Source organism: Eumetopias jubatus, unplaced genomic scaffold (assembly GCF_037043125.1).
Source record: "Eumetopias jubatus isolate StellerSeaLion01/CBP00866 unplaced genomic scaffold, mEumJub1_p1.0 scaffold_7, whole genome shotgun sequence".
NCBI classification, from domain to species: domain Eukaryota; kingdom Metazoa; phylum Chordata; class Mammalia; order Carnivora; family Otariidae; genus Eumetopias; species Eumetopias jubatus.
Window position 1 is genome coordinate 91,338,306 of NW_028274813.1, and position 14,722 is coordinate 91,353,027.

Here is a 14,722-nt window from a genome sequence, read left to right on the forward strand (position 1 = left end):
TACAAAGAGATGCTACTTCATAAGGAATCAATGGAAAGCTAAATGAAACCACGAGAAAGTAACACTAATACTGCTTCTAACAATAATGATAATGATAGCTAGCATGTGTGGGAGGCATACAATCATCAAGTTTCTGAATGTGTAAGTTCCTGGATTAATCCCTTGGCCTCCAGGTAGAGGCCCCAATATCTATCACTGCCCAGGTATTGCCACAAGATTTAACTGATAAACAGCGAAGGGAGGGAAAACTGAATGGGAAGAAATCAGAGAGGGAGACAAACCATGAGAGATTCTGGACTCCAGGAAACAAACTGAGGGTTACAGAATGGAGTGGGTGGGGGGATAGGTGACCAGATGATGGGTATTAAGGAGAGCACGTGTTGGGATGAGCACTGGGTGTTATCCGCAACTAATGAATTGTTGAACACTACAACAAAAACTTACGATGTACTATATGTTGGCTAACTGAACATAATGGAAAAAATATTTAACTGGAAATTTGAGGGAAATTAAAAGATATGCTAGAGCTGTTACTTCAAACTCACTATGTAATTGTACATATTTTAAACGTACTTTATATGAGATGATACTTCAGAGGAATAAGATTTATTATCAAATGTTCCTTGAGGAATTAGTCATATCATATTCATGGCAGATCTAATACACAGTCAGAACTGCAAGACTTGAGAAAGTCCAGGTATGCAACAGTATAGCTCAAAGCAACACACCACATTAGCTTACAAAGTTTCACCACCTCTTAAGAACTTGCTCCAGACCACAGAATTATTTGGGATCAAGACTAAACTCATACTTAAAGTCCCTCTGAGTGCAAAATCCATGCTTTTAAACACCATACTATAGTGGCAACGATTAAAAACCTGCTAACATTGGAAATGAACCACATGGTTCCAGGCATCTTTATGGCTTATCCATGTCACACCGGAATCACACTTTCAGAGGCTCTGTCTCTACCACTATAGTTTTAAAGTATGATCATTTTCCTTCATTGTGCATTTAACACTATTTTCTAAAACAAGCAAATACAGAAAAACTATGTAGTCATTCTGTTATTAGTGATCAGTCAACATTTGAGTTATGGAAAGAGATTAATTACTTCAATCCTACCAATTACTGTCTAGATTACACCTAGTCCCTCTTAATATCTTTATCATTTCTTGGAATTTCATTTTATGAGATTCATTTTATTAATTCATTTTATGATATTCCCTTTAAAAATTATATTCTTCACAGTATCCAAATGATTGAAACTCATCGGCAAATGGGATTGACTGCCAGAATGTATTGTAAGTTTACTTTGTCACATGTTATTATTAGCAGAAAAGGACAAAGAGTAAGAAACAATGGAATGAAGTTTTGAAATATATTTTTGCTAAGTTTTCTGGAGGTGTTTCTGCTGTTATTAGTGTATAAATACATGTTTTAAAGCATTTTAAATTCAAGAATCATTTCCATAAATATTTATCAACTTAAAAGCAATGAAAATCTGTGTTATGGTGGATAATCCATTCTAAATTCAACTATCAAGTAAATGCAAGATTCTTATCACTATCACTTGATACAGTAATGTGTTCAAGTCTGTCTAGCAATATTTCCCAGAAATTAACTAATTGAATAAACATTTATGAAACGTTGACTACATACAAGACATAGCATAGGTGCCAATTTTAAGCAATATTAGATCTAAAAATGAAGTGATACAGCATGTCTGTGTTCCACAGAACAAACTCCATAGGGATTTGAAGTCAAATGGGCAGCACAGCATTGGTTGAACATTTAAAAAAGCCCTGAAGATGAAATGGACTTTTGTTGTAGTTTTTAATACATTGAAAGAGAAAAGTAACATACACTTAATTAAAAGAGAAAGCCACCAACTTCCAAGGCCTGTTTTGTGGTCCCAGAAATCTTAAAAATAACCCAAAGAATTTATTTCTTACTTGCTGTCGATGAGCACTTCAGATAGCCGATTATTCACTTGATTATCACTCTTATGGCGAAACTGAAAGTCAAAATGTTTGTGAAAAAAAAACATATTAAATCATACTTTGTCAGCACAAATAGGGACACTAAAAATACTTTGAGTTCATCTGTTTGGACAATATCACCATCAATCCAAAATTAGTAGAGTTTATGCTTACCTTGAACCCAGCTCCATGTGTTCTCAATCTGAATCAGTACCCTTCTCCCTAACACTTCTCTGGGTGTCACCAATGGAACAAGTCGAGCCACATGCTCTTCTAATTCCCACACATTTTTAGGTGCTTCTAAGAAGTCAATATGCTCTTTACCCTGCCACACAGTTCCAGAGAAAACTATATTTTGAGATCTTCAACAAGGAAAGGAGGCTTCCATTTCTCTCACATATGTCCTCAATACTTCACTGGAACATCAGTCATTCTTTTTTATGGATTTCTTTGAAGCCAAGAAATTACTTGTAATAACATGTATTTTTATTCTCCAGAAATTCTAATTGTTAACAGTAATCTTATGAAACACGGAGCATTTAAAACAAAACTCAAAATACAATACTAAACCACATTTGGTATGGATTTGTTTATTTATGCCCAAGTGATACTATTTCTTATTGTAAATTCCAGTAATGTAAACATCTTATACTGCTTAGAAGAATCCAAGTACTATGAGCACTATACTAAACTCATAAATTCATAGCCATTCAGATAAGACTATCATCAAAATTAGTGCTTTTCCATTTAAAAAATTCAAAATATCAATATCACAATATGTAAGATGCCTCAACGATTCCTTTTCTTTTCCAATATCCTTCCCAAACCTATCCCAATCTCTCTATTATGCTATGCCCAGTGCATGCAATTATCCTGACTGCCAGGTATAAGTTAATGGATATTATCAGGAAAAATACAATACTTAGCATTTGCTAACATGAAAATATTTATAGTATCAGTAGAGGACTAAATTAAGTCAGCCCATCATTGGCATGCAAACTTCTCCTTCCCAAGAGAACAACAGAAATATTATTTTGTCTGAGTGTAGCTTTGATGAGGGTGTTGGATATTCTGTGTTTACTCCTCTATATCTACTTCCCATCTTCTCCACTCTACCCTTGTTATGGGAAGCTGACCTATAAGGTCCTTACCCTCTGGCTCCTGGTTTGCTCTGGCCAATAGGTGGTTGTGGCAGAAGATCAGAGTAGCCAGAGGAGAGTGAAATGGGTTATTTTCCCCCTCTGGCTTCCTTCAAGCTAAGTTAGCTTGAAGGCAGCCCCAGGTGTCATGAGCAGAAGTCAGATACAGGTAACTGCTTCCTCCCTTTGCCCCTTCAGACAGAGAAGTAGTGTGGCCATCTGTGTTGCTAAACTATGTGCTTTTCTTTGACAACTTTTCTTTTGCCCTTTTGTAAATAGTGCATTCATTATTAATCTTTCTTCAACCCTACTCATCTCAGGGTGACATCTCTTTCCTGCCAAGACCCTGACTGATAAATATATCTGGTTATTGAACCCATACACATTATCACAAAAATAAAAGCATATTCAAGAATTAACTGCAGTAGAGACAAAAAGGAGACTTAGTATTTAGTCACATCTGTATCTAACCAGAAAATAATCCCCTAAATTGACTGGCTGGGAATCACAGAAAAGGACCTATCAGTTCACTCCCTGAAAGCTGAGCCGTTTATTCTCTGGGTCTCAAAATAAACCACTTTCACTTCAGCTCAGGTTCTGCCAAGAAGTGCTGGTATTGGAACGGAATGTAGTGGGAGTGGAAATGGTAGTCTCATGCCCAGGCTGACTCTTCTTGACAGTTTCTACTCTAGAAACAGATATGAAGGCTTAGAGAGGAACTACCCAGGACAGGAAGGGAGCAGAGGACTAGCATTGACTGTACACCAGACAGGCTCTGGGCAAAATGCTTTACACATAACATCTCATTTTGTCCTCCCAACAGTTGGGGTGTCATTCGCCACATGATACAGACAAGGAAGGGTTCAGAGAAGTGGTTTCACTCATATCATACTGTTAGAACATAGTAGGGTAAGGTGTCTCTCTTCAAAGCCCATGTTCTTTCTATTCTACCATTTTACTCTACTATGAAGTGTGACTATAACAAATAAGACATAAAAGCCAATAAGTAGAAACTCGAGCATCTAAATAAGTACTATTTCCCTGAAAGATCAGATATTGTGGAAAAGACACACATTTACTCCAAAGTTGTCATTATGGAAATCAGTGTTAAAATTTCTTCTCCTAGAATTACTTGGAGCATTCTCTGGAATATTCTCTTATTCTTTGAAGATGGAGCTATTTACCCTTAGAAAAGACATGAAGGGATGTCTTATGTTTGGAAGTATACAAAAGCTTCTCTTAGAAAGCAGGTAGGGTAGGGAGCCTGGGTGGCTCAGATGGTTAAGCGTCTGCCTTCAGCTCGGGTCATGATCCCAGGGTCCTGGGATTGAGCCCCACATCGGGCTCCCTGCTGAGCAGGGAGCCTGCTTCTCCCTCTCTCTCTGCCTGCCGCTCCTCCTGCTTGTACTCTCTCTCTCTCTCTCTCTCTGTCAAATAAATAAAATCTTTAAAAAGAAAATAAAGCAGGTAGGGTAAATAGGTTTTTTAGGGGCTAGGAAATGGCATTTGTTTCCAAAACTGGGTGAACACAAAATTACAAGATTGGCTTTCTTCTGTACCTTGTACACTGACCATGAAGGCAATTCTATATGAGGAGATCCAAAGTACTGTGAACAATGGCAATCTCACAGGAACGAATAAATTCCAAGCAGACCACTTTTAAGTGACATGATTCATTATTATGAAGAGGTCCTGTGTGTTAGTTAAAAATCCTGCCTCAAAGGTTATAGTCACAATATGAACCATGAAATACATGGGGCACTTCATTAAAAATGAAGAGAGTCATATCCTATGTATCCTACAGAAACATGATATATAAAGACAAACACGTTATATACATGGATAATTTTCAAATGAGTCATATCAAACTGTTGATTTATCAAAAAATTATACATAAGATCTGAAGGAGTACATGCACCCCAATGTTTATAGTAGCAATGTCCACAATAGCCAAACTATGGAAAGAGCCAAGATGTCCACTGACAGATGAATGGATAAAGAAGATGTGGTGTATATATAGATAATGGAATATTATGCGGCCATCAAAAGGAATGAGATCTTGCCATTTGCAACAACATGGATGGAACTGGAGGGTATTATGCTGAGCAAAATAAGTCAATCAGAGAAAGACATGTATCATATGATCTCCCTGATAGGAGGAATTCTTAATCTCAGGAAACAAACTGAGGGTTGCTGGAGTGGTGGGGGGTGGGAGGGATGAGGTGGCTGGGGGATAGACATTGGGGAGGGTATGTACTATGGTGAGTGCTGTGAAGTGTGTAAGACTGTTGAATCACAGATGTGTACCTCTGAAACAAATACATTACATGTTAAAAAAAAAAAAGAAGATAGTAGGAATGGTAAAATGAAGGGGGGCAAATAGGAGGGGGAGATGAACCATGAGAGACTATGGACTCTGAGAAACAAACGGAGGGTTCTAGAGGGGAGGGGGCTGGGGGATGGGTTAGCCTGGTGAGGGGTATTAAGGAGGGCACGTACTGAATGGAGCACTGGGTGTTACATGCAAACAATGAATCATGGAACACTACATCAAAAACTAATGATGTAGGGGGCGGAGCAAGATGGCGGAGGAGTAGGAGACCTAGATTTCGTCTGGTCTCAGGAATTCAGCTGAATAGGGATCAAACCATTCTGAACACCTACGAACTCAACAGGAGATCGAAGAGGAGAGTAGCAACAACTCTCTGAACAGAGAAGCGACCACTTACTGGAAGGTAGGACGTGCGGAGAAGTGAATCCGAGGCGATATTCGGGAGGATAGACGGCGGGGGAGGGGCCTCCGCCGGCCGCTTCTGGCAAGTGCTAGAGCCGCGGAGCACAAAATCGGACCTTTTAGAAGTTGGCTCGGCGGAGGGACGTCGCTGCAGTGGATAAGCGGGGGGTGGAATCCTCCCGGGACAGTGTGGTCTCAGGACCCCTGGGGTCACAGAGAGACCGGGGGTTCCTTAGTGCGCCAGAGCTCCCAGGTATCAGAGCGGGGAAGCCGGCTGCAGAGACGGAGCCGAGGCGCGGGCTCTCAGCTCGGGGTTGCCATAAACTGTGATCTGCGGCCCAGTCGGGTCACGGCTCCCCCAGCAGAGACCCAACAAGCAGCAGATCCGGGGAGACTCCCCTTCCTTCCCGGGGAGGAGCGGTGCAGGAACGCACTGCAGGGATCTGCTGGGTTTGGAGACTCCGTGCAGGGTCGGGTGCCAGAGATAGCAACGCTCGGTCACAGGCCAGGTGAGCACGGAGTGCGGCCGGAGACCGGGGACACGGAAGTGACTGCTTTTCTCTGGGGGCACACTGAGGAGCGGGGCCCCGAGTTCTCAGCTCCTCCGGGTGGAGATTAGGAGGCCACCATTTCTGCCCTGGTCCTCCAAAGCTGTACCGAGAGCTTGCAGGGAACAAAAGCTCCTGAGAGTAAACCAGAGCAGCTTGCTTAGCCCGGACCGACAAGGGCGGGGCAATTCCGCCTCCGGCAAAGACGTTTGGAAACCACAGCAACAGGCCCCTCCCCCAGAAGATCAGCACAAACAGCCAGCAAGCCAAGACCAAGTTGATCGATCAAGGAGAATGGGAGAACTCCAGCGCTAGGGGAATACTGCACATAGATTCATGGCTTTTTTTTTTTTTACCATGATTCATTATTTCATCAAAGTTAATTTTTGCTGTTTTTTTTTATTTTTCTTTTTCCCTTTTTCAACCAACATCTTATCAATCCTTTAAAAAAAAAAAACATTTTCTATTTTTCATTTTTAGTCATATTTTATCCCTTCATAGTAGTTACCCTTATTTTTGGCATATATATAAGTTGTTCTCTCTTTAAAATTTTGAGGTACAGTTTCTTCTAACAGATCAAAATATACCCTAAATCACTAGTGTATGGCTTTGTTCTAGTCTCCTGCCTGATCACATTCTCTCCCTTTTTCCTTTTTTTTTTTCTTTTTTTTCTTAAATCTTCTTTCTTTTTTCAAACAACTTATCTTACCAAGTCCTTTTATAAAATCTTTTATAATTTTCATCTTTACAGTCATCTTCCATCTCTTCATTGTATCAACCCTTATTTTGTACATATATGTCTTTCTTCCTTTAAAAATTTAGGAGGCACTTTTTTCAAACAGACCAAAATACGCCCAAAAACTAGTGTGTGGCACTGATCTATGCACTAGCCTGATCATATTTGATCATATTCTGCTTTTTTTGTATTGTTTTGTTTTTGTTTTTATCTTTTTTTTTCTTTTTTTTTTTCTTTTTCTCTTTATTTTTTCTTTCTTTCCCTTTCTTTTCCCCTGGTTTCAGGTCTTTTCTGATTTGTATACAGTATATTTGCTGGGGACGTTGTAAACCTGTTAGCATTTTGTTCTCTCATTCATCTATTCTCCTCTGGACAAAATGACAAGACGAAAGAAATCACTTCAGCAAAAAGAACAAGAGGTAGTACCGTCAGCCAGGGACCTACTCAATACGGACATTAGTACGATGTCAGACCTAGAGTTCAGAATCATGACTTTAAAGATACCAGCTGGGCTTGAAAAAAGCGTGGAAGTTATTAGAGAAACCCTTTCTGGAGAAATAAAAGAACTAAAATCTAACCAAATCGAAATCAAAAAGGCTATTGATGAGGTGCAATCAAAAATGGGGGCACTAAATGCTAGGATAAATGAGGCAGAAGAGAGAATCAGCGATATACAAGACCAAATGATGGAAAATAAAGAGGCTGAGAAAAAGAGAGAAACAACTACAGGATCACGAGGGCAGAATTCGAGAGATAAGTGATACGATAAGACGAAACAACATTAGAATAATTGGGATCCCAGAAGAAGAGAGAGAGAGAGGAGCAGAAGGTATATTGGAGCAAATTATAGCAGAGAACTTCCCTAATGTGGGGAAGGAAACAGGCATTAAATCCAGGAGGCACAGAGAACCCCTCTCAAAATCAATAATAATAGGTCAACACCCCGACATCTAATAGTAAAACTTACGAGTCTCAGAGACAAAGAGAAAATCCTGAAAGCAGCTCGGGAGAAGAGATATGTAACCTACAATGGTAGAAACATTAGATTGGCAACAGACCTATCCACAGAGACCTGGCAGGCCAGAAAGGACTGGCAAGATATCTTCAGAGCACTAAACGAGAAAAATATGCAGCCAAGAATACTATATCCAGCTAGGCTATCACTGAAAATAGAAGGAGAGATAAAAAGCTTCCAGAACAAACAAAAACTAAAGGAATTTGCAAACACGAAACCAGCCCTCCAAGAAATATTGAGAGGGGTCCTCTAAGCAAAGAGAGAACCCAAAAGCAGCAAAGAGCAGAAACGAACACAGACAACAGACAGTTAACAGTCACCTTACAGGTAATACAATGGCACTAAATTCATACCTTTCAATAGTTACCCTGAATGTAAATGGGCTAAATGCCCCAATCAAAAGACACAGGCTATCAGATTGGATTAAAAAACAAGACCCATCAATCTGCTGTCTGCAAGAGACTCATTTTAGACCCAAAGACACCCCCAGATTGAAAGTGAGGGGGTGGAAAACCATTTACCATGCTAAGGGACACCAAAAGAAAGCTGGCGTGGCAATCCTTATATCAGACAAACTAGATTTTAAAACAAAGACTGTAATAAGAGATGAGGAAGGACACTATATCCTACTTAAAGGGTCTATCCAACAAGAAGATCTAACAATTGTAAATATCTATGCCCCGAACATGGGAGCAGCCAATTATATAAGGCAATTAATAACAAAAGCAAAGAAACACATTGACAACAATACAATAATAGTGGGGGACTTTAACACCCCCCTGACTGAAATGGACAGATCATCTAAGCAAATGATCAACAAGGAAATAAAGACTTTAAATGACACACTGGACCAAATGGACTTCACAGACATATTCAGAACATTCCATCCCAAAGCAACGGAACACACATTCTTCTCTAGTGCCCATGGAACAGTCTCCAGAATTGATCACATCCTAGGTCACAAATCAGGTCTCAATCGGTACCAAAAGATTGCGATCATTCCCTGCATATTTTCAGACCACAATGCTTTGAAACTAGAACTCAACCACAAGAGGAAAGTCGGAAAGAACTCAAATACATGGAGGCTAAAGAGCATCCTACTAAAGAATGAATGGGTCAACCAAGAAATTAAAGAAGAATTAAAAAAATTCATGGAAACCAATGAAAATGAAAACACAACTGTTCAAAATCTTTGGGATCCAGCAAAGGCAGTCCTGAGAGGAAAGTATATAGCAATACAAGCCTTTCTCAAGAAACAAGAAAGGTCTCAAATACACAACCTAACCCTACACCTAAAGGAGCTGGAGAAAGAACAGCAAATAAAGCCTAAACCCAGCAGGAGAAGAGAAATCATAAAGATCAGAGCAGAAATCAATGAACTAGAAACCAAAAGAACAGTAGAACAGATCAACGAAACTAGGAGCTGGTTCTTTGAAAGAATTAACAAGATGGATAAACCCCTGGCCAGACTGATCAAAAAGAAAAGAGAAATGACCCAAATCAACAAAATCATGAATGAAAGAGGAGAGATCACAACCAACACCAAAGAAATACAAACAATTATAAGAACATATTATGAGCAACTCTATGCCAGCAAATTAGATAACCTGGAAGAAATGGGTGCATTCCTAGAGATGTATCCACTACCAAAATTGAACCAGGAAGAAATAGAAAACCTGAACAGACCTATAACCACTAAGGAAATTGAAACAGTCATCAAAAATCTACCAAGAAACAAAAGCCCAGGGCCAGGTGGCTTCCCAGGGGAATTCTATCAGACATTTCAAGAAGAATTAATACCTATTCTCCTGAAACTGTTCCAAAAAATAGAAATGGAAGGGAAACTTCCAAACTCATTTTATGAGGCCAGCATTACCTTGATCCCAAAACCAGACAAAGACCCCATCAAAAAAGAGAATTACAGACCAATATCCTTGATGAACATGGATGCAAAAATTCTCACCAAAATACTAGCCAATAGGATCCAACAGTACATTAAAAGGATTATTCACCATGACCAAGTGGGATTTATTCCTGGGCTGCAAGGCTGGTTCAACATCCGCAAATCAATCAACGTGATACAATACATTAACAAAAGAAAGAGCAGGAATCATATGATCCTCTCAATAGATGCAGAAAAAGCATTTGACCAAGTACAACATCCTTTCTTGATCAAAACTCTTCAGAGTATAGGGATAGAGGGTACATACCTCAATATCATAAAAGCCATCTATGAAAAACCTACAGCGAATATCATTCTCAATGGGGAAAGGCTGAGAGCTTTTCCCCTAAGGTCAGGAACGCGGCAGGGATGTCCACTCTCACCACTGCTATTCAACATAGTATTAGAAGTCCTAGCCACAGCAATCAGACAACAAAAAGATATCAAAGGCATCCAAATCGGCAAAGAGGAAGTCAAACTCTCAGTCTTTGCAGATGATATGATACTGTATGTGGAAAACCCAAAAGACTCCACCCCAAAACTGCTAGAACTCATACAGGAATTCAGTCAAGTAGCAGGATATAAAATCAATGCACAGAAATCAGTGGCATTCCTATACACCAACAACAAGACAGAAGAGAGACAAATCAAGGAGTCTATCCCATTTACAATTGCACCCAAAACCATTAGATACCTAGGAATAAATCTAACCAAAGAGGCAAAGGATCTGTACTCAGAAAACTATAAAATACTCATGAAAGAAATTGAAGAAGACACAAAGAAATGGAAAAACGTTCCATGCTCATGGATTGGGAGAATCAACATTGTGAAGATGTCAATGCTACCTAGAGCAATCTACACATTCAAGGCAATCCCCATCAAAATACCATCCACTTTTTTCAAAGAAATGGAACAAATAATCCTAAAATTTGTATGGAACCAGAAGAGACCCAGAATAGCCAGAGGAATACTGAAAAAGAAAAGCAAAGCTGGCGGCATCACAATTCCGAACTTCCAGCTCTATTACAAAGCTGTCATCATCAAGACAGTATGGTACTGGCACAAAAACAGACACATAGATCAATGGAACAGAATCGAGAGCCCAGAAATGGACCCTCAACTCTATGGTCAACTTATTTTTGACAAAGCAGGAAAGAATGTCCAATGGCAAAAAGACAGTCTCTTCAACAAATGGTGTTGGGAAAATTGGACAGCCACATGCAGAAGAATGAAACTGGACCATTTCCTTACACCACACACAAAAATAGACTCCAAATGGTTGAAAGACCTAAACGTGAGACAGGAGTCCATCCAAATCCTAAAAGAGAACACAGGTAGCAACCTTTTCGACCTTAGCCGCAGCAACTTCTTCCTAGAAACATCGCCAAAGGCACGGGAAGCCAGGGCAAAAATGAACTATTGGGATTTCATCAAGATAAAAAGCTTTTGCACAGCAAAAGAAACCATCCACAAAACCAAAAGACAACCGACAGAATGGGAGAAAATATTTGCAAATGACATATCAGATAAAGGGCTAGTATCCAAAATCTATAAAGAACTTATCAAACTCAACACCCAAAGAACAAATAATCCAATCAAGAAATGGGCAGAAGACATCAACAGACATTTCTCCAAAGAAGACATCCAAATGGCCAACAGGCACATGAAAAAGTGCTCAACATCGCTCAGCATCAGGGAAATCCAAATCAAAACCTCAATGAGATACCACCTCACACCAGTCAGAATAGCTAAAATTAACAAGTCAGGAAATGACAGATGTTGGCGGGGATGCGGAGAAAGGGGAACCCTCCTACACTGTTGGTGGGAATGCAAGCTGGTGCAACCCCTCTGGAAAACAGTATGGAGGTTTCTTCAAACAGTTGAAATTAGAGCTACCGTTCGATCCAGCAATTGCACTACTGGGTATTTACCACAAAGATACAAATGTAGGGACCCGAAGGGGTACGTGCACCCCAATGTTTATAGCAGCAATGTCCACAATAGCCAAACTGTGGAAAGAGCCAAGATGCCCATTGACAGATGAATGGATAAAGAAGGTGTGGTATATATACACAATGGAATATTATGCAGCCATCAAAAGGAATGAGATCTTGCCATTTGCAACGATGTGGATGGAATTGGAGGGTGTTATGCTGAGTGAAATAAGTCAATCAGAGAAAGACATGTATCACATGACCTCACTGATATGAGGAATTCTTAATCTCAGGAAACAAACTGAGTGTTACTGGAGTGGTTGGGGGTGGGAGGGATGGGGTGGCTGGGTGATAGACATTGGGGAGGGTATGTGCTACGGTGAGCGCTGTGAATTGTGCAAGACTGTTGAATCACAGATCTGTACTTCTGAAACAAATAACGCAACATATTTTAAGAAAAAAGAAAAAGAAGAAGATAACAGGAGAGGAAGAAAAGGGGAGTATGTCAGAGGGGGAGATGAACCATGAGAGATGATGGACTCCGAAAAACAAACTGAGGGTTCTAGAGGGGAGGGGGTAGGGGGATGGGTTTGCCTGGTGATGGGTATTGAGGAGGGCATGTTCTGCATGGAGCACTGGGTGTTATGAACAAACAATGAATCATGGAACACTGGATCAAAAACTAATGATGTAATATATGGTGATTAACATAACAATAAAAAAATTTAAAAAAAAACTAATGATGTAATGTGTGGTGATTAACATAACATAATAAAAAAAGATTAAAAAAACTGAGGATGTAATGTATGGTTATTAACATAATAAAATTTTAAAAAAATTATACATAAAACAACTATGAGGAAGGATTATATGAACCAACTTGATAAGCACAAATCTCCCCATCTCATTTTCCCATACTCAACCACTCTCAGTAGGGCTGGGTTCCCATATCCTTCATGAAGTCTTCCCTAATCCCTAATTCACACTCCACCTCCACTACCAACTAGCCTTTGAAGGGCATCTTCCTCCCACAAAGAACCAAGGTGCTTTGTTCTTTTTATTATGATTCCTAGCTTTTTTATGTCATATCATTATTATTTGTGTACATGTCTCATTTTCCCTTGCTGGATTTTAAGCTTTTTTTAACCTCAGGTTGGGTGTTGCTTTTTATTTTTTGTGGGGTTTTTTTGTTTGTTTTTTGGTTTTTGGGGTTTTTTTTGCATCCCATATAGCTTAGCACAGAGGGGTGTGAATAAAGGCCAGTGTTCCAAAGCCAAACCAACTCAGGTAGACTGTAAGTTAAACCCTAGAACAACCACTGTATATATGCCAAAAAGCCAATAATAAAGAAGGAATCACAAATATACTCAGTCTAAAAGAAGAAAAATGGAACAAAGAACCAATGAGGCATACAGAAAGCAGTAACAAGATGATAGATTTAAACCTAATCATAATGACATTCACATTAAATGTAAAGGGGTTAAACATTCCAATTAAGAGATTTTCAGATTGTATAAACAATCATTACCTAGTTATATGCTATCTACGAGACACCCACTTTAAAGACATAGATAAGTTAAAAACAGACAACAGGAAATATGGGTGTGAGTTCACAGGAGAAGCTTAGGTTAGGAATATAAATATATAAGTCACTGGCATATAGACAGTTATTGAGGCTAGGGCACATGCAGTCACTCAGAGTGAGAATATAACCTTTCTAAATTTGGAATGTTTGGGGGTGCCTGGGTGGCTCAGTCCATTAAGCGTCTGCCTTCGGCTCAGGCCATGATCCTGGAATCCCAGAATGGAGCCCCACGTCTGGCTCCCTGCTCAGTGGGGAGTAAGCATCTCCCTCGCCCTCTGCCCCTCCCTCTGCTCCTTCTCTCTCTCTCTCACTCATTCTCTCAAATAAATAATTTTTAAAAAATAAATAAATTTAGAATGTTTGGTTTGTGCAAGACTGTGTTTTAAGTCTTTGCATTTTAATGACCTCCCTTGGTTTATGCAGACTTCAAAATTATTGTTTTATACTTCACTTATTTACATTAGTTGCCTGACTTTTGAAGTGATTTGATTTTGCAACTCCTGGTATAATGAGCATAGGATGTGAGAGTACCTAATATCTACCAATTCCCAAAACTTAGAGAAACACATAGGATATAGGAAAAATAATACTTCCCTGGGTAAGTAAGTTTGTGTTCTAATTCTGCTCTCACCACTAATTGGTTGTATGATCATTAGCAAATCACTAGTTCTTTAGAGACCTTGGTTTCCTCATCCATAAAATGAAGGAGTAAGTCTAATTATTCAAGCCCTCTTGCCTTTAACATAAACAGGCTCTGGTTCTATGGCATCTGTATTGGTCACTAAACAAATAGCAAAAGAGTTTTATATAATACTGACCAAAAGAGTTCCATTCAAAAATTCCAAATGGATCCCAATTTTTTGAGAGGTCATAATTGAAATCAAAACCTCAAAAATGCTCAAAAGCAAATACTCACAAAGTCATCTGTGGCATCTTTGACAGCGGTCATAGTTATCACCAGGACCAAAGGCACAATGGTGGTAAACCAGGTCAAGGAGGAGATTTCTGGAATCAGCTAAAACAAACATTTCAAATAGTTTAGGGCTTTTAAGTTAGGAAATACACCTTCCAAATTTTGTCATCATATACCACTCAGAGAAAGCCATG

The 14,722-nt window shown here is 39.4% G+C and overlaps 1 protein-coding gene across 5 annotated transcripts in view; it reads right to left on the minus strand.

Annotated features, from left to right (window-relative positions):
- ATP8B4 (ATPase phospholipid transporting 8B4 (putative)) overlaps nt 1-14,722 on the minus strand; it is a 301,636-nt gene that overhangs the window by 178,485 nt on the left and 108,429 nt on the right. For all 5 annotated transcript variants that reach the window (XM_028100015.2, XM_028100016.2, XM_028100011.2 and 2 more), the window contains 2 exons: nt 14,532-14,630; nt 1,956-2,017 (listed from right to left, as the gene is read on the minus strand). In XM_028100015.2, coding sequence (XP_027955816.1) covers nt 1,956-2,017; nt 14,532-14,630 — 161 coding nt within the window. The remainder of the gene's footprint in view (nt 1-1,955; nt 2,018-14,531; nt 14,631-14,722) is intronic.